General features: G+C 38.9%; 1 protein-coding gene across 1 annotated transcript in view; it reads right to left on the bottom strand.

Moving 5' to 3' along the window:
* ZSWIM6 (zinc finger, SWIM-type containing 6) overlaps nucleotides 1-24,227 on the bottom strand; it is a 138,307-nt gene extending 114,080 nt beyond the window's left edge. The window contains exon 1 of the mRNA XM_011992140.1: nucleotides 24,173-24,227. Within this exon, the coding sequence (XP_011847530.1) occupies nucleotides 24,173-24,227 (55 nt within the window). The remainder of the gene's footprint in view (nucleotides 1-24,172) is intronic.
* Nucleotides 24,228-25,056: the final 829 nt, after the last annotated feature.

Raw genomic sequence — 25,056 nt, 5'->3', positions numbered from 1 at the left:
CAACCAACAAGTGGATGAAGAAAATGTGGTATACAGACACCATGGAATACTACTCAACCATAAAAAGAAATGGAATAATGGCATTTGCAGCAACTTGGATGGAGCTCAACACCACTGTTCTAAGTGAAGTGATTCAGAAATGGAAAACCAAATATCATATGTTCTCACAAGTGGGAGCTAAACTATGAGGATGCAAAGGCATAAGAATGATATAATGAACTTTGGGGACTCATGGGGGAAAGGTGAGAGGGGGGTGAGGGATAAAGCTACACATTGGGTACAGTGTACACTGCTCAGGTGACAGATGCACCAAAATCTCAGAAATCACCACTGAAGAACTTCTCCATGTAACCAAAAACCACCTGTTCCCCAAAAACTATTGAAATAAAAAAATTTTTTAAGTAACTGTAGTATTCAAAATAGTTTTCCATAGTAAAATGTACATATATTTACATGAATATGGACATGGCCATGTATGCATGTTATGTGATTATGTAAATAATCATCAATTCTTCTCTTATTGCTCATTTATATTTTTTATTTGATATTTATATCAGAAAAAATAGATCTATATATTTCTATCAATATTGAAAATATGTCAAGTTTTCTTTATATTTACATAATTAAATATACTTTTAAAAAAAACTAAGTCTAGGCTAGGCACAGTGGCTCACGCCTATAATCCTAGCACTTTGGGAGGCCGAGGTGGGTGGATCACTTGAGGTCGGGCATTTGAGACCAGCCTGGCCAACATGGTGAAACCCCGTCTCTACTAAAAATACAAAAAATTAGCTGGGCGTGGTGGCACAAGCTGTAATCCGGCTACTTGGGAAGCTGAGGCAAGAGAATCACTTGAACCCAGGAGGCAGAGGTTGCGGTGAGCCAAGATCACGCCATTGCACTCTAACCTGGGCAACAAGAGCGAAACTCTGTCGCAAAAACAAAAGCAGCAAACAAACAAACAAAAACAACTAAGTCTACAAACCAACCTTATTTCTGTGGTCAAGAAGCTAAGCTATTATATACTGCAGATCTAAAGTTAATTTCTTTGCTCCTACACACATCAGACACACACACACATAATTAAATGCCACACTGCACGCTTTCTTGTAAATAGGAAGCTGCTTCTTAGACACTATCAAACTTTGAAATGATCCCTTTTCTCCTAAGAAACAAACCTAATCCCCAAATATAAATGAATATAGAAATTTTCTGTGTCTTGCTTAGAGAGGGAATGAAAGGTAGTAAGTCAAATGTACTCCATACAAATCTTTTTTGATAGCACTAAAAATTTCTGTAATAAAACTTAAGAAAAACAAATTTTCAAGACATAATGGAGAACATTTTCCATTTATTTGCATTAACAAGCCATTATCCTTGCTTAGACAAAAATGAATACAGTTTCCTTCCTTCCTTTTTCGTGTTCCTAAGAAGAAAAAATTTAACAACCCACCAAAACAAAGCATGTGTTCTTCCCTTCTATATGGATTACTAAACTTCAAGGGAAATAAATGAACACTAAATTATATGAGAGTTAGGGTATGGAAGGGGTGAGTTATAAAATATTTACAGGTGGACTGTTTTTTTGTTTTGTTGGCTTCCTGATTCCTGGTCATTTATTTTAGAAAATGAGAACCCAATAAAAAACCCTGTCAGTAGACAGTATCTAGAACAAACTGGGGATAAGTTAACATCATAATCATTAAGACAAATGATTATTATTTCATAGGTGTCTCACAACAAACAGGCTTGAACAGTTGTTCTTGGGGAAGGATAAGCAATATGATTCCCATTTGACATAAAGAAACTCATGGAGATTACATGGGGCATTGGGGCCCAAAGCTAATAAGCCAGCTGTGAAGCTGTGATGAAAACCCAAATCGTTTGGTGCCCAGTCCAGTAGTCATTCCACAACACTGACTCAGTTCATTCACCAGTTTCAATTAATATGCAAGGATAACAAGATGAAGCTATGTAACAATGCCTCACTCTGCTCATCTACTGTTTTTGGTCTCCTTTCTCTCTTTCTTTTAACACTCTTACGTACTTTGTGGCTTGGCTTACAAGCTGAATCCTGTAGTTCATTTTGCACAGGTGGTCAGGATTCCATTTAACCGTTGTGTATACACAATTCTTTCTAAATTCAAACCTAGCACAGGCCGAAGTTTAATTTAATGTTTTAGAGAAGAGGGAAGCAAAATTGTTTTGAAATTTCTGTGAAAAACAGCCTGTTGTATTAGAACAAACAGCAGCTTGTTCCTATCAGTCCTTTGTTTGACAAGTCTGGGCTGGCTAGAAAGGTCATTTATGCCTCAAAGCATCAAATTAACATTTGAAGACATGAATTTTAAAAATGGCTATTTGCTTCTGTTCTGTGAATGGCTAATGTAGTTCAAAAAAACAGAAAGGAGAAAAACCCACTACAGTTTTAGCCCAGTACCAAACCAGACCAAAAAATAATAATAATAAAAACAGAAAAAAGCAAACCCTAAACTTTCTTCAGGCAAACTAAGCATTGATTTTATACCCATGTCAACACAAGCTATGCCTTAATTAAGCCTCATTCTTTAATGAAGAATTAAGTGGGTAGGTGAAGTAGTCCAACTTTTAACCAATACAGGAAGAAAAAACAATTACAATTTATTTACCATAAGATGAATTTTTTTTTTTTTGAGACGGAGTCTCGCTCTGTCGCCATGTTGCAGGGCAGTGGCGCTATCTCAGCTCACTGCAACCTCTGCCTCCCAGGTTCAAGCGATTTTCCTGCCTCAGCCTCCTGAGTACCTGGGACTACAGGCACGTGCCACCAGGCCCGGCTAATTTTTTTTTTGTATTTTAGTAGAGACGGGGTTTCACCATGTTGGCCAGGCTGGTCTCAATTTCCTGACCTCACGATTCACCCGCCTCGGCCTCCCAAAGTGCTGGGATTACAGGCGTAAGCCACCATGTCCGATCCATAAGATGATTTTTTGGCAAATCATAAAAACCTTTAAATAAGGCTTTTCCCTCTCACATATATCCCTTCTGCCCCAACACCAGTAATGACTGTATAAACTCCCTATTTAATACTGTATGGATTCAAACACAACAGATTTTTCTTTAAGTTCTTATTTTCCTAGCACAAGTCTATGATCTGATACATTTAAAATATAAGCCATCATGACTAACTGCAACTTTCAACTATATAAATATTAATTCAAGATCAGAAAATACTTTGGTTTCATTGGAATGATCAAGGTATCTGGAGTCTGAAATGCACTGTAGACAGCCTTTTAAAAGTCATTCATTTTCATAATAGCTATGTTTTACAGATGTATACTGGGAATACAATCATGCCTCACTATAAGAGGGGATTAGTTCTAGGACTTCCTGAGTATACCAAAATCCTCATACACTCAAGTTCCTGCAGTCAGCCCTGCAGAAACCCCATATGCTGTATTTTTAATCTGCATTTGGCAGGGGGAAAAAAAATCTGCGTATACATGGACTCACACAGTTTAAACTTGTGTTAAATGGGTTTGTGGTAAAGGTCAACTGTACCACAAGCAGCTTCTATAATATTATGTAAAATATAAGATCTAATATCAGATTTAAGATTAATATAAGATTTAATATAAAAGGAAACCAAATCTGAGAATCTTAGTAATTTCCCAAAATATTACAGAAAATTGAGAAATTTTCCTAAATATGAGGAAAATTATAAAATATTACTATCAACAATTCAAAACAAACTCCAAAATGGAAAATTATTTTGATATGATTAGCTTCACTAGAAATATTCTACGATGTCATGAAATTATTTGATAAAATCATGTCTCGATGCTGCTGTTTCCTCAGGCCACTTCTCACCTCTCTTCTTCCTGCCTAACCCCTTGCAATCTGGCTTCTATTCCGAAGATCCCATGGTCAGGGTTCTCTCGGGATTAATTACTGATCTCATAAATGCAAAGCACAAAGGCCTCCTTTCAGGCCTCATTCTCCTTGACCTTTCTGCAGTATCTGACACTACACCATAAAACCCTTTGACTTCGCTTCTACAACACTGCACTGGCATGATTTTCCACTGACCTCTCAGAACATCCCTTCTTAGTACCTTTCACTTACCATTCATGTATCTAAATGATTCTCAAGTTTGCATTCGCTTCATGCAGATCTGCCCCACTGCACAAATCCTGGGGATACCATTCACACAAAAGACAATGTGATCAGTACCCACTGGAGCTGAGCAATGGAGTGTCCCTGTCCTTGGATGGTCCTCAGGCCTTACCACAGGCTTCTTCCTCCTAGACAGTAGCCTTCATTCCCACACCTTGCACTACAATCCACACACACGTACACACATACACACATAGGACTGCCTCTCAAGTCTACATCTTCAACCCTATTTTCTTCTCATCACCACCCTTCCTGACCAAATGTTTGCTGGCTAGCTCCATAAGGAAAATATATACTTACATTCACTCATATCTCACTCTTAACACCTCACGCTTGATATGTACGTAACTGAATTTATCTTCTGCCAAAACCTGCACCACTTCCAGGCCATGCCAGACTCCTTCATTTCCTTCATCTTGGCCAAAGTAGATTTTGCCAAGGCCTTCCCCTAAATTTTCTCTTTATCTACTGCCTCTTCTTTGTTCTCTAAATCAGGCCTCACCTCTCACCTTAAACAGATAGGCTGTCTGTCCCCACCATCTTGTGGCTTGAATTAAGCACCCCACTACAATACAGGTAAATTTTAATACAAAAGCAGGTTAAATGTTCCACTTGATTAAGGCAAGAAGCACACCATCATTCTCTCTGTAACAATCCCTATCCCCTGTAGGGGAGAGCAGTGCTCATGCAAAGCGGCCACTCAATCAATGTGTCAGAATCTGAACCTCAAATGAGTAGCAACACTTGACTGTCCCCCCCAACACACAGAGGTTTTGTTTTAAACTGAGGTTTCCCTGCCATTTACATAAAATGATAATAACGTAATGGAAGAAATGGAAGTTTTCCCAAGAAATGTAAGTTTTTCTCTAAATCACTGAGAATTTGTTTTATAACAATGGTGGTGGGCCTGTAGTAAATAATTCACAGTGTTCCCTCTTCCCCTCCTTATGAGTAAGAGTGACAGTCAGCCAAGGTGAGGGGCACAGGTCACAGCTATTAAATAACACAAAGCTACCCAGAAATCAAACATGTAAATACTACTGAAAGCAGACCAGAAAGAAAGAAAAAATAAATTAAAACAACAGAAAACTAAAAGCTGAAACAATGTAAGTTGTTATAAATATGAAGATAGCTAATGAAATGGGACCATGTTCTGTATCCCTTCAAATATTTCTGGCATCCCTGTAATTTTTAAAAAATAAAATAGCCTAAGAGGCTGGGTACAGTGGCTGATGCCTGTAATTCCAACACTTTAGCAGGTCGAGGTGGGAGGGTGGTTTGAGATCAGACTGAGACCAGCCTGAAAACACAGCAAGACCCTGTCTATACAAAACAAAAAAAAAAAAATTGTTTTAAGTTAGCTGGGTGTAGTGGTGTGCACCTGTACTCCCAGGTACTTGGGAGACTGATGCAGGAGTATCACCAGAGCCCAAGAGTTTGAGGCTGCAATAAGCTAAGACTGTACCACTGTGCTCCAGCATGGGACCCCATCTCTAAAATAAAATAGCCTAAGAGAATCACCAAAATGGCTCTTAAAACTCAGGAAAATTACTAGAGCACTGACTTCAGTTAAGAGGACCAAACCAGGCCAAGTGATTTAGTTCACCATAGTATTCATGTCTGTGTCTTCTTTTTGCAAAAAAAGATGTGACAGTCCTTAACTTTAAGTCAAAACAAATGTCTTTCTTGCGAGAAACTAAAAGATTAAGGAAGTTCTGTATAAATTAGAGCTCCCTTGTGTACTGCCCCCTGTAGACATAAAATTCTCTGTGGTCCCCTCCACAGATAATGTTGAGATCTAATAAGCATATACCTAACCTGTCCAAGAGCCATTATCAAAGTATGCAGAAATTAAGAAAGCCATCTCCAGTAGCTGGAAAAGGGATTCTCAATATGGAAGAGGTGGTATCTACAATAAAACACCATTTTTACGGACTCTGTCAGAAAAAAAATCATTTTAAATGTAAGAAGTTTGGCAATTTAAGATTTTTTAAATAGTTGTTTTATAAGCATTAAATAAACATATACACTAGAATTCAGCTGGTCTTTGACATCCATATATTCAACCAACCATAGATTGAAAATATTTGAGGAATCCTGGCATGGTGGCTCACAATTGTAATGTCATCACTTTGGGAGGCCAAAGCAGGAGGATCACTTAAGCCCCAGAGTTCGAGACCAGCCAGGGCAATGAAGTGAGTCCCTGTCTCTACGAAAAAAAATTAAAAATTAACGAGGCACAGTGACTTGTGCCTGTAGTTCCAGCTACTTGGGAGGCCGAGGTAGGAGGATCTGTGGATCCCAGAAGTTCAAGGTTGCAATGAGTTATGATCATGCCACTACACTCCAGCCCTGGTGACAGAGCGAGACCCTGTATAAAAAAAGGAGAAAAAAAAAATCTGGGGGAGAAAAGTTCAATGAAGTTCCAAAAAGTAAAACTTGAATTTGCCATGCACTGAGTACCACATTGAATTCATGTGAATGAAGTGATGTGCAGGCATTCCATTAGGTATTATAAGTAACCCAGAGATTATTTAAAGTGAATATGCATATGTTATATGCAAATATATATGCAATATATAAAACAGCCAAATGCCATTTTATATAAGGGACTTCAGCATCCAAGGATTTTGATATCCACAAGGTTTCCAGAACGAACCTCTCACAGATACAAAGGGATGACTGATGACTGTATAAATAAACACCAAAAAACTTTAAAATACAGGCAATTTTAATTATTCTGCAAGCATTGTAGTAAAGATAATTCAGGCATGAACCATCAGTAGATGCCAAAGCTAGGGAGAAATTTTGATAAAGAGCAAGATATAGTCATGGTCTTGAAGTGTTTCCCCAGAGATTGCTTATTAATTCCAAGAGAAAAAAAGAGTAACTACATAGTGAATTGGAAAGTGCTTTGACTGAGTGATGATCACAATGAACACTACCAATAAGGAGCAAATGGATTTTGTGTGCCTCCAGATGTGATACCCTGAGAAGGACACATTACTTACACAGTATTCAGGCAGAGAATCCACAGCCTGAATTTAATCATGAGAAAAAAATAATAATAAGAAGAAAAACCCAAATAAGGAAAATTCCCAAATAAGAAATGTTCTATTAGAAAAAGGTAGGCATTCTATTCTTTAAAATGTCAGTTGTAATAAAAGATAAAGTCTGTAAAGTACTCCAGAGTAAAGGAGGATAAAGAGACATTGAGAGCTAAATGCATAACCAGATCTAGAATGGATCCTGTTACTGTAAAGGAAAAAAAAAATCCCATGAAGAATATTATTGAATCAATTGACAAAACTGGAATATGAACAGATTAGTTAAAAGTTTTTACCAATGTTAAATTTACTGAAGATGACAGCTGTGCTGTCTGTACCATACTTTTGTAAGAAAATATTCTAAAATGGTTTGGAAAAAAAATATTGCTTGTGTATGTAAGTGTGTATGTGTGCGTGAGTAAAGATAAAAAATATATCAAGTGATAAAGCAAATGGTATAAAATGTTAACAATAAATTAATGGAAGTAACATGTTTACAGTTCTTCTTTGAATTATTCTCACAACTTCTATACATTGAAATTATTACCAGATAAATTATTTTAATATAGGTTTATATGTATGACACATCAGTATCCTGCCATTTAATTTGGTAAGCATAGTGTTTATATTTAAATAGTACTGTGAAAATAGTACTTCATCACAATGTCACTTTACAACCTTGCAAATCATGCAATGGCCTAAACCGCCTCACGATGTCAGAGAAGGATTTAACTGTGTCAAACATTTTAAAAGCAGTCTCCAGGTTTCCATAGCTGAGTGTAAAAGACCAGATCCCGCTTCTAGGAGGCATTTTGTTATTGTATAATTACAAAATAGGAGGAAAGAATAGCTATCCTGCTCACATCACTCCCCATTATTTAAGAAATCCAGTTATCCGCCCATTTCTTACTAAATGAACGTAACATTTGCAGTTCCTAGCTGAGCATATGAGACCCTTCACAATCAGGGGCAGCTTACCACTTCAGATTTATCTGCTGCCACTAGGCCCATATACACACACTCTCAACATTCCAGTCATTCTGATCCCTTTTATAAGCCCAGTGCTTTTGCACATTCTGTTCCCTCTGCCCAAAATGTCCTTTTCCAATGGCCTTCTCTTTCTGATGAATCCTCCTCTTCTCTTCCTTCCTGGTTAACCTTAAATGCCTCTTCCCCTCTGAAGCTTTTCCTGACTCCTTTGACAAAAGTTAATCTTACTCCTTATGCTCCTTATGCAATTTCCAAATAACTGTGTTCCCATTTCCAGGTTGTATGGGGATTTCTCTCTTTTGTGAGTTTCTCCATAACTATAACATGAGATCTCTCAGAGAATGAATTATAGTCTAGAACCACAGTGTCTTCTAAGCATGGTGCTTCATAAACACTGACTAGATGACTAAATTAACTTTTTTAACTGGTACAAGTTCAAAAACCAGCCAGCCCTCCAGCATTTATTTTATGCCAGATATTAGTGGAAATGCTTTACAAATGCCAATTTATTCCTCATAACAATCCTAAAATGTAGATGTGCCACTGCTATATTTCATCAATTCCATGAATATATACCCTTTTCTGCATTTTAACCTCTCTGAAACTGGGATGTAACTAATATTCAGTGGTATATCATAGTTACATGGACAATATTTTTTTCTTCCTTTGGGTACATAAAGCAATGACACAGTTTACAATCAATGGTCTTGGTTTTGATAAAATGCAGTTATTATTCCCAGATATTTCCTAATATTTACAAGTGAGGAAACTGAGGCACAAAAGACAGTTTAATTAACTTGCTGAAATTTACACATGAGAGCCAAGATCAGGGCCAGGCGTAGTGGCTCACGCCTGTAATCCCAGCACTTTGGGAGGCCGAGGCAGGTGGATCAGGAGTTCGAGACCAGCCTGGCCAACAAAGTAAAACCCCGTCTCTACTAAGAACACAAAAATTAGACGGGCATGGTGGCATGCTCCTGTAATCCCAGCTACCCAGGAGGCTGAGGCAGGAGAATCGCTGGAACCCAGGAAGCAGAGGTTGCAGTGAGCCGAGATCACACCACTGCACTCCTGCCTGGGTGACAGAGCAAGATTCCATCTCCAAAAAAAAAAAAAAAAAAGAGCCAAGATCCGGTAGACTGGCTCAAAACTCACACTCTTAAACTACATATTATAATAGCTCCTCAACAAAAGTAATTCCATAGCATGAATGGGCTACTGGCACCAGAGCTGGAACAGCCCAAAAGTGAAGCTTGCTCTTTGAGGTTTGAAAGATCCTGGGAAACAGGCTGAGGTGAAGCCCAAGATTAGAAGCAGTGAACTAAAATGGACCTTGAAGTGCCTGGGGAAAAAGCCAAGATTATCTGTCAGCATCTGCTCTCCCTAGGCAAGGCCTGGGTCTGAGCCCCGGCTTCTTCTCTATTTCCCACCTCAGGAGACATTCTCTACATCTTTATTTTCTCCTTTATGTTTGCCCTTAAGTTTCCAATAAATGCAATTATAATTCTCTCAGAGCTAGTAATTACTCAAAACATAACCTAATCGAGCCCTGTACCTTATATCTAATCCCTGTAACATCATCTCTGGTAAATAGTTACCTAGTCTCACCTCAAACACTTAGGCAGTTCCTTTTATTTTTAGAAAGACGGAAAAAGATACTCCTTATATTAAAGTCCATCTCCTTCTAACTTCTGCTCCTATGTATTCCCTCAAGGCCTGCCCAGCAAGTTTTCATTCCTCTTCCTCCTCACAGTCCTTGTCCCCTTCTTTGAGAACTGTACTTTTGAGACAGCAACTCAGAGGCATCCTTGCTTCAAAAACTGGCCATCAGCAGAAGTGACTGAGGCACAAATTGCTGGCAGTAACACAGGCACAGGAATTTAAGGACACAGAGGAGGGGCTACTCATTTACGGGGGAAAGGCGGCAACTAAAGGTTCACTGAGAAGGTGGCTTTTGAGGGATAAAATGTCGTCAACCAGTGTCGAAATTCTTGCATGGGGAGTTGGGGGAAGTGAATTTTTAATGAAAAGGAAACGCTGAACTTTCAAACATATGAAGAAGTCTTTTTGGCTTCCAACATTCTTGCTTTCATTTTATGATTCTGGGCAGAAGGCTCACTGGCTTGTACAATTTGTGCAGTGCTGAATGCATAGATAACCATCCTACTGACAGTGGAATGCAGAGTTGGAATAAACACAGTGAACTTACCATCTGGGTGGTGCCATCTGATTTGTAGCAATATCACTTGCTAAAGATTCTACATGTATTCTTCACTAAAAGTGGTTGCCTCAGTCACTTCCTTTCTGATCACCTAAGATAAGAAACTAGCACAAATGCAACCTCTAAAACTGCATCTTAATTATCAGTGACCAACAACAAGGATGCTCATTTTCACCACTGTTTTGTTTTGTTTTGTTTTGTTTTGTTTTGAGATGGAGTTTCGCTCTTGTTGCCCAGGCTGGAATGCAATAGCACGATCTCAGCTCACTGCAACCTCCGCCTCCCAAGTTCAAGCAATTCTCCTGCCTCAGCCTCCCGAGTAGCTGGGATTACAGGCATTTCCCACCACGCCCTGCTAATTTTCTGTATTTTTAGTAGAAACGGGGTTTCACCATGTTGGCCAGGCTGATCTCAAACTCCTGACCTCAGGTGATCCACCTGCCTCAGCCTCCCAAGTGCTGGGATTATAGGCATGAGCCACCGTGCCTGGCCCTCACCACTAATATTCAACATAATACTGGAAGTTGTAGCTAGAGTAATCAGACAAGAAGGAGGGAAAAAAGGACGGACGGACGGACGGAAGGAAGGAAGGAAGGAAGGAAGGAAGGAAGGAAGGAAGGAAGGAAGGAAGGAAGGACATCCTAAATGGTAAGGAAGAAGTCAAATTATCCTTGTTTCCAAATGACCTTATAATTGGAAAAATCTGAAAACTCCGTCAAAAAACTATTTGTTCTGATAAACAAATTTAATATGGTTGCAGGATACAAAAATCAACATACAAAAATCAGTAGCATTTTTATATGCCAGCAGCGAACAATCTGAAAAATCAAGGAAGTAATCCTATTTACAATAGCTACAAATAAAATACCTAGGAATTAACCAAAGAAGTGAAAAATCTCTAGAATGAAAATTATAAAACATTAATGTAAGAAATAGAAGAAGACACACACAAAAATGGAAATATATTCCATGTTCATGGATTGAAAGAATCAATATTTTTAAAATGTCCACACTACCCAAAGTAATCTACAGACTTAATGCAATACAAATCAAGATGTCAATGATATTCTTCACAGAATAGAAAAAAAAAAAATCCTAAACTTTATATGGAAAAGACCCAGAATAGCCAAAGCTATCTAAGCAAAAAGAACAAAACTGGAGGAATCACGTTACCTGACTTCAAATTATACTACAGAGCTATAGTAACCAAAACAGTATAGTGCCAGCATAAAAATAGACACTTAGTAAGTGGAATAGAACAGAGAACCCAGAGATTAATCCATATATCTACAGTGAATTCATTTTTGACAAAGGTGCCAAGAAAATACCTTGGGAAAATGACAGTCTCTTCAATAAATGGTGCTGGGAAAATCAGATATCCATATGCAAAAGAATGAAACTAGACCCGTCTCTGACCATATACAAAAATCAGATCAAAATGGATTACACACTTAAATCGGAGACCTCAAACTATTAAACTTCTAAAGGAAAACTTTGGGGAAACTCTCCAGGACATTGGGACGGACAAAGATTTACTGAGTAATATCCCACAAGCACAGGGAACCAAGGCAAAAATGGACAAATGGGATCACATCAATTTATTATTTAAAAGCTGCTGCACAGCAAAGGAAACAATCAACAGACTGAAGAGACAACTCACAGAATGGGAGAAAATATTTGCAAACTACCCATCTGACAAGGGATTAACAACCAGAATATACAAGGCTGTGCTCAAATAACCCTAGAGGAAAAAATCTAATTGATTAAAAAATGGGCAACACTGATGACATACTGGCTAAAGAAAATGTGGTACATATACACCATGGAATACTATGCAGCCATAAAAAAGAGCAAGTTCATGTCTTTTACAGGAACATGGATGGACTTACAGGCCACTATTCTTAGCAAATTAATGCAGGAACAGAAAACCAAATACAACATGTTCTCACTTGTAAGTGGGAGCTAAATGATGAGAACTCATGGACACAAAGAAGGGAACAACAAACAATGGGGCCTACTTGAGTGTGGGAGGAGAAAGAGGAGCAGAAAAGATAACTATTGGGTACTGCATTTAATACCTGGGTGATGAAATAATCTGTACAACAAACCCCCACAATGTGAGTTTGCCTATGTAACAAATCTTCACATGTACCCCTGAACCTAGAAGTTTTTTAAAAAAAATGTGATACATATGTTCAACGGAATACTATTCAGCCATGAAAAAGAATGAGATCCTGTCATGTGCAACAACATAAAGGGAACTGGAAGTCATTATGTTAAGTGAAATAAGCCAGGCATAGAAGGACAAACTTTGCATGTTCTCACTTATTTGTGGGACCTAAAAATTAAAACAACTGAACTCATTAAGAGAGAGTAGAAAGATGATTACCAGAGGCTAGGAATCAAAGTGGGGATGGTTAATGGATACAAACAAAAATAGAATGAGGCCAGGTACGGTGGCTCTAGCTTGTAATCCCAGCACTTTGGGAGGCCAAGGCCAGCAGATCACTTTAGGCCAGGAGTTCAAGACCAGCCTGGGCATCGTGGCAAAACCCTACCTCTAATAAAAAATAAATAAATAAATTAGCTGAGCATGGTGCACCTGTAATCCCAGTCACTTGGGAGACTGAGGCATGAGCATTGCTTGAACCTGGGAGGCAGAGGTTGCAGTGATCCAAGATCCCACCACTGCACTCCAGCCTGGGTGACAGAGCAAGACTCTATCTCAAAAAAAGGAAAAAAAAAAAATAGAATGAATAAGACCTAGTATTTGTTAGCACGGCAGGGTAACTATAGTCAAAATTAATTTAATTTTACATTTTAAAATAACTAAAAGAGTATAAGAGGATTGTCTGTAGCACAAAGGATAAATGCTTGAGGTGACTGATACACCATTTACCCTGATGTGATTATTACATGTTCCATGCCTGTATCAAAATATCCCATATAGTCCATAAAACATACTATGTACCCACAAAAATTAAAAATAAATCATCGTCATAATCAATTATCAAATTAAATTGTTGTAATGTGCACCTCCCTACACACTCTCCACCACCACTCCCCAGAAGCCTCTCTTCTACTGCTACTTAGTCAGTATATAACATGGATAATGCTTAACACCATGCCCCAATTCACTGTGGTATCTAAAAAAAAAAAACTAGAAACTTCTGTATGGAGAACATTTTAAAACCTTATTATAAGCGATGTTTCCTTCTATCTGATGTTAAATGAGTCATCTACTGGTCTAGGAGCAAGTGAAATGTCTACAATATTGTTAAAACTTTCAGATATATGGTAAAAAGCTGAACATTAGTATCATTTTGTAGGTCTTTCATATGCTCCATAACTTAATCCTATTCTGTTATTAGACAATGTGCTGGTCTCTAAAGCATGTGTTAGCTTATTTTTACAGTCATTTTTTCATTCTTTATCAATTAATTCAATGTGATGCCCTCCAGGCAAAGACGAAAGAATTTAAAGATTACTCTTACTCTTGCAAATTAAAATGTTTGGTGTTCCTACGATAACCATAAAAGTATCTGAATAGACTTTACAGTTTATAAAGTACTTTCTAATATATATGACACTCACAACAATCCTTTAAGATATGATTTTCGTGTTAGAGGTTAAAAAACTGAAGTTCAAAGATGTCAAATGGTTTACCAAAGTCCATGTTTCTAGTAAAGGGCAAAGTTGGATCTCAACCCAGACCTTCTGATTGCAATTTCTAAGATATTTCTATTGATGAAACCACAACTACTTCTAAAACAATTGCACACATAACTCCAGCCCAAATCAACCTATTGCATATCCCATTCTGTAATTAATACAACCAGAGGGCAAGGGCCACAAACTACTATTGTCCTGAAGGGCACATCCCTCAGGAGAAAAAAGCCTTTCAGGATAGGCTTGCATTGTGTGGACAAGGCATGATATTCTAGACTAGTGCTGTCTAATAGAATTTTCTACAATGATGGAAATGCTCTATACCTGAGCTGTTCAATATATTAGCCACTAGCCACATGTAACTATTGAGCACTTGAAATGCATCACTGAGAAAATGAATGTTTAACGTTATTTAATTGTAATTAATGTAAATCTAAATAGCCACATGTGGCTAGTGGCTGCCTTACTGGGCAGTTCAGTTCTAGACCTTAAAGACTGGAAGCAGAGCTTAATATTAATATCCAAATGGTATAGCCTTGAGTACAAATGAAAATCAACTTAATAGTGAGCCCAGAGCACAGCACTGATTTACTCAGTGGTTCATGAGAACTGTAATGGATGTGATACCATCAACAGTAATATAACCAGTGAGATAATAGTAGAATTATCTTTCAATCTTTGTAAACCTCTCTGGTGAGCCAAATCCAAAGTGACTAAAGACACCAAGGCATGTTGATAGTATCAAATACAAAGTGCAAATAACTTTAATCTATAGGCCACAATGGCTTTCCTGAGAGAAAACCCATTACTATACATGGAAATCAACCCAACTAAGTTATAAACAGGAGATGGGGCGTGGTGGCTCACGCCTGTAATCCCAACAATTTGGGAGGCCAAGGCAAGTGGATCACCTGAAGTCAGGAGTTCAAGACCAGCCTGGCAAACATGGTGAAACTCTGTCTCTATTAAAAATACAAAAATTAGTCAGGCATGGTGATGCACATCTGTAGTCCCAGCTACTCGGGAGGCTGAGGCAGGAGAATCACTTGAACCTGGGAGGCGGAGGTTGCAGTGAGCTGAGATCGCACCACTGTACTCCAGCCTGGGCGACAGGGCAAGACTCCGTCTCAAAAAAACAATAATAAGTTATAAACAGAAGCTGAGGGATGTGAAAAGCAAGGTGCCTTGTAAACATTATTTCTCTAATAATAACACTTTATCGCTGCATTGAAAAATTTTAAAGAGCATGTTAAAGGCCATTCCCTTGTCTCTGTCCTTAAAGTACCACATTCGTATTTCTATCGCCATCTACCACTCCCCTTGGCAACATTTGTTTCTGTGTCTTGACCCCTCACTCATCTAGATAGTCACTAGAAGGTTTCATTTAAAAAAAAATCATAGAGTAGGCCGGGAGCAGTGGCTCACACCTGTAATCCTGGCACTTTGGGAGGCCAAGGCAGGTGGATCACCTGAGGTCAGGAGTTCGAGACCAGTCAGGTCTCAAAAATTTCTACTAAAAATACAAAAAAGTAGCCGGGTGTGGTGGCAGGCACCTGTAATCCCAACTACTTCAGAGGCTGAGGCAGGAGAATCACTTGAACCCAGGAGATGGAGGTTGCAGTGAGCCGAGATCACACCATTGCACTCCAGCCTGGGCGACAGAGCAAGATTTCACCTCAAAAAATAAATAAATAAATAAAATCATAGACTAGTTCCATATCAAATCCTTCTCTGTGTTAAAATTATTGAGCCTTTCAAAATCCCTGGATAGGTTTTAAGACTGCTATGAACAAAGCAGTCATCATGCCCCATTCCTTCAGCATAATCCACACTCAAATCGCCATATTTGGTGCTGATAAAAGGACTGGACTGCAAGTCAAAAGCCTGTAGTCCTGGTTTTGATTCTCCCACTAATAGATATTTAGACCTCTGCAAACCACTTAATTTCTCACTGCCTCAGTTATTCATTTGTATACTGATGAACTAATTAGATCATCTCTAAAGTACCTTCGAATTCTAAAACTCTACCATCCTGTGATATCCTCAATGGTTTTCACTTGGTTTTAAGGTCTTTCTTGAAGCTTTCCAGTAAGAAAAATCACAGTTTGCTTATGAAGCAAAACTGTGATATGTACAATGTGCTTTAAAAATTCATAAACAATCTACCCATTCTCCAAAATTCAGAGTATACCAGTTATTTAAATATAGAAAAAGACATGCATTCACTTATAGTATTTCAAAACAAAAGTCCTTAACTGTACAAATTTAAAAGTCTGTGCTTCAGTGGTAAGGATCCGACGGAGCACCAAGAAAAAGCACATGCTAACATGGACTTCTTTGGATTAGCTTTTGCTTTTCATTTATGTTTCAGACTCTACTCACACAATCCAATCACAGCCTCTTAGGCAGCCTTTCTAGCTACTGTGTTCTACAATTCTGAAACTGTGTCCTCTAACAATACCTAAAAACAGTACTCATAGGAAAAGAAAAAACAGTATTTCTACCCATTTGAAGGCTTCTTTGGGAACCTGGATCTATTTATACTCAAACAATCCACTTCGAAACTGAACTTGAATAATTTTAGTTGGCACACTTGAGTGATTTTCATTTAGTAATCCCCTAAACTTGTTTAATATATGCTGAGGCAGGACCTTCTAACAGAGATAGGCAGTGAACTCGTTTGTGAACTCAAAGTCCTTTTCATTTCTGCAACTACAGTTCCAACCTAATTTCCATTAGTCTATAGGCAGATGCTAACAAAGGTATGCACTTTTTTTTTTTTTTTTTTTTTGAGACGTTATTTTGCTCTTGTTGCCCAGGCTGGAGTGCAATGGCACGATCTCGGCTCACTGCAAGCTCCACCTCCCAGGTTCAAGCAATTCTCCTGCCTCAGCCTCCCGAGTAGGTGTGATTACAGGCATGTGCCACCAGCCTGGCTAATTTTTGTACTTTTAGTAGAGATAAGGTTTCACCATGTTGGTCAGGCTGCTCTCAAACTCCTGACCTCAGGTGATCCACCTGCCTCGGCCTCCCAAAGTGCCGGGATTACAGGTGTGAGCCACTGTGCCCGGCTTTATGCACTATTTTGTTGTCTTTCTGTTTATACTTCTCATTCATTCCCTGTCCACCTTCCTCAACTTCTGTTCTTTCCAACAGGCTTTATGTTTTCCAGTCTTAGCAACTTATTTGTGTCCATACATCTTTTCAATTCCGTCTTGCAATCTAATGGTGGTTGCTGGCAAGGCAGCTAGCTGGGGCTAGTGCGCTGCGTGAGGCCAAAGGAAGGGGCAGAGCTAAACTAAATCACTCCAAGAGGGATGGACCTACAGGGATCAAACCTTTGATTCATCTCATTGGCATGAGGTCCTAAGCACCTGGCTAAAAAGCCTACCTGCTGGTCACTCATAACTTCTGAGAGAATCAAGAAACAAGATTCTATCATACCCCCAGGAGGAGATCAGAGGTATATAAGCTCTAACAGGTGATATAATCAGCTGGGAGGAAGATCAAAAGCAGCATATCAGAGGCTGTGGCTCCTGGAAATTACTGCTAGAGTGACTAAAATTCTTATTAAAAATTTCAAGAAGTCTCGTCGTTTCTGGGGGAAGAGGGGGAGATGAAGCTATGAGAAGTTTCACTAGTAGGGAAATCCCAAGGGTTATTAGAATTGACTCATCTTAACAGGGCCTTGGTGAGTTATCAGCAGGTAGAACAATACTGTGAAAACCAGGCCTTTCTGCCTCCTTCCTCTCTATTCCTTCCAGAATCTGGATTAATTCAGCAACAAAGGAATGCCATTCATTCTGCAAACTCACATGCAAAGAGAACACTTCCATATAACCCTTTTTGTATCCAGTGATTCCTAGACTCTGCACACCCCTCACCCAACACACATGTAAGAAGGTTAGATTTAGATTACGATCCGCACTTTTGGTTTTACAGTAACATCAGATTGCTGGTATTCCAAGCCCTGATAAGCTTATCTTAAATAACTTAAGCTCCCATTACCTTTCATTGGTAAATGTTTCATGAAGGTTTTTTGCCCTTAATGTTCTCAGTTGTTTAAAACAAACCAGAAATTAAAGTTTTAAAGATCCAATTATTCCTTCTGAGGTAGAATGCAGCATATACGTTAACTAACTTGAGCTCATCCAGTAGCAGATACTAAGAGGCGTGTAGTTGACTGGTTATGCTATTTTTTAACTTGTCCTTTGTGAACTGTAGAGAAATGGGGCTCAGAACCTTTATATGGCCAATCATTCCCCATGTCATATCCATCCCAACACACACACACATTCTTGCATAGGAATCAGTAAGGGTTTTTTTTGTTTTTGTTTGTTTGTTTTGAGACAGAGTCTCACTCTGTCGCCCAGGCTGGAGTGCAGTGGCGCGATCTCAGCTCACTGCAACCTGTGACTCCCTGGTTCAAGCAATTCTCCTGCCTCAGCCTCCTGAGTAGCTGGGACTACAGGAACGCACCACCACGCCCAGCTAATTTTTGTATTTTAGTAGAGACAGGGTTTCACCATGTTGGCCAGAATGGTCTAGATCTCCTGACCTCAGGCTCATCTCGGCCTCCCAAAGTGCTGGGATTACAGGCATGAGTCACTGTGCCCAGCCCAAGGGTTTTTATCCTGAATATTTCTATGTCATACATCAAAATGACACTCCCTTCTTGATACATGAAGCATCTCTAAATTACTTTCTAGGCTCTACTTCATACATTTCTGATCATAAACTAACAAGCAAAAGCCTACCTGAACTCCACCACATTCCCGAAAAGACTGCAGAAACAAAACTATTGGTTCTGAGTTGCAGCCGCAGGGAACAGTGACAAGGAGCATCAGCTTTGGTGCCAGTCAAACCTGGGACTGGCATTTGCTAGCTGTGTCTCCTGGAACAAGTACTAACCTCCCTGCAATCCAGTTTCCTCATCTACAAAGAGAGGATTCAAATGCCATCTATTTCACAGCCTTCTTCTGACAATTTAGGGTTTAGATAAAATAACACAGAGAAAGGGATTAGATGGTGCAAGGCACACAGTGTTCAATGTTCTTTGTTGTAACTCACCTAAAATCTCTTAAGGAAAAATAACCTAAAAAGTAAGGAAAGAAATACTTAAAAATCAATTAATCAACAGCAGTATTGAATGCTGACCCCTTTGAAACATAAATAATCTTACTCAGTTTACCACTCAACCATATTTAATGAGCACAGCAGAGTTCTCTCGTGCTGACTGCCTCAGTTTGGGGATATGTTTGTTGGGTTTATAACTATTACAAAATATTTCCCCTTCCACAGAGGAGACACAAGTCTCCTCCCATAACGTAATTCAGTCTGAGCTAAAATCCTGTATTTTCAAATTTTAAAAACATAACTAATTTTATAGTTGGCACAGGAAAAATCTTTTTTTCTTTGCCCTAATTCTACAGGGCAAAGAAAAAAAGATTTCAGCCACGCTATTTACCTGACCTCTCTACTGCATAGCTCAGAATCAGGTCCAAAACTAAACCCTTGATTTGTCACATCCCAAAACTGTTCTTTTCCCCACCATTCCCAGCTCTAATAAACAGTCACCACCCCGATCCTCAAAATAGAAACTTCAAAATCACCTTGGATTCTTTCTTCTTTTCTTCCCCCATCCCATCCAATGCCATCACTAAATCCTGTTAATATGTACACTTCTCTCCATCACTGCCCCACCCTAGTCCAAGCTAATACTGAACTACCCTCTTCACTGAACACCTTGCTTCCACTCTTGCCCTCAACAACATAATCTCCAAATAGCAGCCTGAGGATGGCTTCCCACTACACTCAAGTCAATTCTTTTTAATGTACTAGAATTACCTCACAGGATGATCTCTGCCCTGTCCATTTCTCCTACCCCATCTGGTATCACTCTCATTTCCCTGCTCTACAACTCACACTGCGTTCCTTCCTTTCAGTTCTTTGAATACATCGAGTTGCCCCACCCCCATCCCACTCCTATCCTCAGGAGCTTCCTTCACACACACTTTAACATCTCTAATTTCCATTGTACTGCAAGTTTATTTTTGCTCAGCAATATGTACCCAGCAACTGACTTTAAGTCTGGCACACAGTAGGTATTCAAAAGGAATGAATGAATGAAGGAATGGGAACAGAAAATAAATTTTAATGACAAACACCTTCAATAGTAAAATGGAAAACAATACAAAAAACCAGGCTCAATGAGAGGAAATTCACAATAAACCATTTTAAATTAATATTCAAGATGGACACTCCTAAGCAAACATAGATTCTTCAGCAGGGCTCTTAGGAACCAATACAGAGATTAACAGAAGAGTTTTGAAAACTGAGCACAATGTGCCTCTTTTCTGGTTTTGACAATCTGTTTTCACAGATGAACTTGCTTTCTTCAATTCCATCTCAATGCAAGCCAAGAAGCAGCCCATAAAAGGAATATGCAAATAGTTAAAACACTAAACAGAACCTAAGATACAAATGTGCTGCCAGCTGCCCCAAATAACATAAACAATAAATGCCTCCACATCACTAATTCCTGATATGCAAGGAAATAGACAGGGAAGATTCTAAATTCAAGCCCTGAAACATACTAAAATCATACCACACCTGAGCTATTGGTCTTCAGGGGATCAAACTAAGGATGCTGCTTCCCTCCTGACCCCATTTCCCAGCAAACAAGATGCCAGATCTGAAGTATGGTAGTTGCAATTCTGACCAACCCTGAAGTTCTATTCCTGCATAAAAAGCAGTTCAATTTTCTCCAGTGAGGTTTTTCTCTTTTTATCATGGATCTCAATTCCCTGTGATTCATCGGTAGCAATAAGGTACCATGTGATTTGTCCAAAATTTCAAACCATCTGATAGACACTGTAGATTTACTAGGGGTAAACTTATAAGACTCACATAACAAAGATCAATTTTTCATTTCTTGGGGGCTGAAATTAAATCAATTTACTGTGGTTACATTGGTTATTTGATCAGTATTCACAGCTATAATGTCTTTGATTAATTTCCTAAAATCTCAATGTATGAATGAAAATGAAAATGCATTCTATGGTCTGCATACTTATCTCCAACCTCAATTCATATGTTGAAATCCTCACCTCCAAGGTGATGTGCCACCTTTAGGAGGTTAATTAGGTCACAGATGTAAAGCCCTCATGAATGGGATTAGTGTACTTAAAAAGAGCCCAAGAGAGATCTTTCATCCTTTCCTTCTACCACGTGAAGACACAGCAAGAAGATGCCATCCAGGAACCAGGTAAGGGGGCCTCATCAGACACCCAATCTGATGGCACCTTGATCTTGGACTTCTTAGCCTCCAGAACTGGGACAAATAAATTTCCGTGGTTTATAAGCCACCGGTGAAAGGTATTTTTGTTATAGCAGCCTGAGTGGATTAACACATTGAAGACAGTATCTTTCAAAACATGCGTCAACTAGACAAAAGTAATTTTAAAGTGTTCTTATTAAAGACAAAGTTGAAATTTCCTGAAACATTTTAGAGTATTCAGGAAGCAAAACTACACTCTAGCTTTGTGCAAAAGTTTCCAATTAGAGGGTTGTTTCTTCACTAATATCAAGACTGCAGGGCAGCAATTTTTACTGTATTCCCATCCTTTATAACTCAAAATGTGTTCACCTTAGTTGTCATTAAATAAAGTTTAAAAAACAATTAATTAAGTCATACTTAAGTCCAAATACAGACTCATCCAACAAGACACAAACATTCACTCCATATTTTGAGAGGACTATATTTTAGAAGAACTGATAACTAATTTAGCAAAAACAAAGAAAGGAAACCTTGTTCTAAACACACACTCAAAGCACTCAAGGCTCCACTCCTAGAGCACAGGACCTCCCAGGGACTTTTTTTGTAACAATGCTAAAGTGCTTCAGACAAGCAGAGAGATGGAGAGACCAGTCAGCATCCACACCGGTTTGTCATTTCTTCTGCTGCCCTTTCCAAGCATGCCAAACCATAGTGTATTATTAACCAGAATATTCTTATGTCTTGATAAAAGCGTTTTTTGCCTTGAGTCCTATTATAGGAGAACTAATAAAAAGCATTTTCCCCTGGAGAAACTAAGACACGATGAGATTAAAAGTGGACAAAGTCGTATAACTGGTGACTAAGCAAACTAAGCATAATTCATACCTCATTCTTAATTCAATGTTCAATCTACCAAATATTCCATATTTGCTATTCTATGTGTTAAATGAAATGACCTTAATATTTGAGTTCAATGTAACAGTAGTTTACAATTCTATACTCTTAAAATTATTCTGCATGAAGTGTACTATCAACAAAAGGTGTCTAAGTGAAAAACACACAAGTCTTTAAAATCTAGTCAGACGGTTTAAAAAGGAAATACATTGCCAGGCGCCATGGCTCACGTCTGTAATCCCAACACTTTTGGAGGACATGGTGGGCAGATCATGAGGTCAGGAGATCGAGACCATCCTGGCCAACATGGTGAAACCCCCTGTCTACTAAAAATACAAAAATTAGCCAGGCGTGGTGGCACGTGCCTGTAATCCCAGCTACTTGGGAGGCTGAGGCAGGAGAATTGCCTGAACCAGGGAGTTGGAGGTTGCAGTGAGCTGAGATCCGCCACTGCACTCCAGCCTGGCAACAGAGTGAGATTCCGTCTGGAAAAAAAAAAAAAGGAAATACATCAATTATTATGATACTATTCACAATCTCAGAACACTTAAATTCCGTGCAATTGTCAATGTAGGGCTGAGCACTAGAGTTTCTGGGTAATTTAGGGCTATACATTGTTGCCTTTTGCCAAGGGTGGTCCTGAGTTTTCCTAGTTTTGTATCTTCCTGGTCTATATGCTGACTTCACCTTAGCTGCGCTGCTATACATAGGTGAAATCACAGTGATTGTACCTAAGGAGACCATGAAGATCATACGGAAGCTTCTCAACATGAAGGACAAATAAGCCCAAGTCTTCCTCTCGTGAAAGGCTAAAACTTCCTTTATCAAAACTCACAACACTACCACTTTTACAAATCTGGGGTCTCTGAAAGAGTTACTTAAATCAATTAAATTAACTATCATATAACTTCAGTAGCTACTCAAAATAGTCTTCCTTTACTGGCCCTGATCAAGTAACAAAGTTTTCCATGGAGCTTAATGGTTCCTTTTAGATCCTTGTCCATGAACTGGTATTGCACCCCATGCTTACCACCCACAGCTCTCACCACCCCACATTTCCCCCTCCACAAAAAGCTAATAAATTTGCATTCCTGACTCTGAGTTGTATAACTAAGAACCCAAAGACTAACAAAACTCTTACATATGACTAAGCAAAATGATCTAATCAATGAACAGTCAAGAAATACAAATGTTTTTAAAAGTAAAATTAACCATCATGAAAACAGGGTATGGTGAAGGGGGAACTACAGCTCTAAACACCATCCTTGTAAGTTGCTACCAAGAACCCACATTTTTCTTTAAAGGCTGAAAATCAGCAGTAATAACCCAAAACGATCATGCACAAAGGTGGTCTTAATAGAGTTATAACCAATCTTGGCAGTTTTCCACATATTTTTTCTCCTTTTTTGATCTTTTGTTTTACAAAATCGCGCTTGAAAACTTTTACAATTTCTCTCTGGAACCGATTCTGAAATGAAAATGGACTGTAGGTAAAAAAATTTGAGAACCTCCTTAAACAGCAAAAATCACTTCCCTAGCCCCTCCACTGGTAAGAATCACCAAAGTTTTTACAGTGACCCCCTCCCTCTCAGAAACAAAAACAAAAACAAAATGGCCCTTGAAGTTGGACAATTTGGTATATGTTACATTTAATTTTGTGCTTATACTTAATACCTCAAGTGAAGCAATACAGAGCCCTGGATTTCAAAAATGGAAAAAAGAAAAAAACATTTCCCCTCATTACAAAGAAAATCTATAATCATAATTTATAAGTCATCAACGAAACGCAAATCGTGTGCCACCCCGTCTCTGCCCGGTCAGTCACACACACGCCGCCCCGCCCCCGCGCCATCAGTCACACGCAGGCTCGCCCCATCCTGACTCCCAACCCCGCCCCTCGCGCTGTCAGTCCCTTACTCTGGCCCGCGGCTGAACCGGCGGCGCTGACGTCAGCTGGCGACCGCGGCCGCATTCCTAAACAGTTCAGACAAACCCACTGGTGGGAAGCTTCGAAAGCCCTCAGCTGTAGTGAGGAAAGCAAAGGCTTGGCTGGCAGCCAGACTCCTGAGCTCAGCATTTTGTAATGCACTTCCTTTTTATTTAACAGCTTGCATAATGCCCTTAACCCTTCCTTTACCTGCATCACACCTTTAACCCCTTCTTTTCCTGGTCGAACTTCAAAGCAAACTTCAGAACTCAGTCTCCAATAAGGTTTTAATATATTCCTCACCAATTTACAACTGACTGATTTTTAATACTGCTGAAGAGGCAATTTAATTAAACACATATGCTCCCCCTAAACTGCTTACTGTTTCCCCCTTAAAGCAATGTTAATTTTCAAGCAAAGAAATTAAAACAACGTATTTTAAAGCTTTTTTAGACCCCTCCTTCATAATTTATCTTCTTGAAATTATTTTCAAGAGACAATAGCTTCAACTGGTCCAAAACAAAAGGGTACACAGTGACAAAATCTCCCTCCAAACTTGTCCCTCAGTTGCCCTGTTCTCATCCCATGATAAGCTGTTACTTCTCTTGTATTCACCCAGAAGTATTTAGTGATACATAAGGAAATACACATATATTCTATTTTCTCCTTTTGTAAATGGTAAACTCTATATACATGCTGTTCTCTACTTTGCTTCCTTATTCTTTTTTAGAATTGCATGGAATTCCACAATTTAGCAGTCCCCTATATATGAGCATTTAGGTAATTTCCCATCTTTTTGCTATTACAAATAATGCTGGTGTGAAAATCTTGTATGACTGTCTCTCTAGAATAAATTCCTAGATGGGAAATTGTT

Source organism: Mandrillus leucophaeus, unplaced genomic scaffold (assembly GCF_000951045.1).
Source record: "Mandrillus leucophaeus isolate KB7577 unplaced genomic scaffold, Mleu.le_1.0 Scaffold403, whole genome shotgun sequence".
Classification (NCBI taxonomy): domain Eukaryota; kingdom Metazoa; phylum Chordata; class Mammalia; order Primates; family Cercopithecidae; genus Mandrillus; species Mandrillus leucophaeus.
Note: the sequence above shows the minus strand (reverse complement) of the source record. Positions and strands in the feature narration are given on the sequence as shown.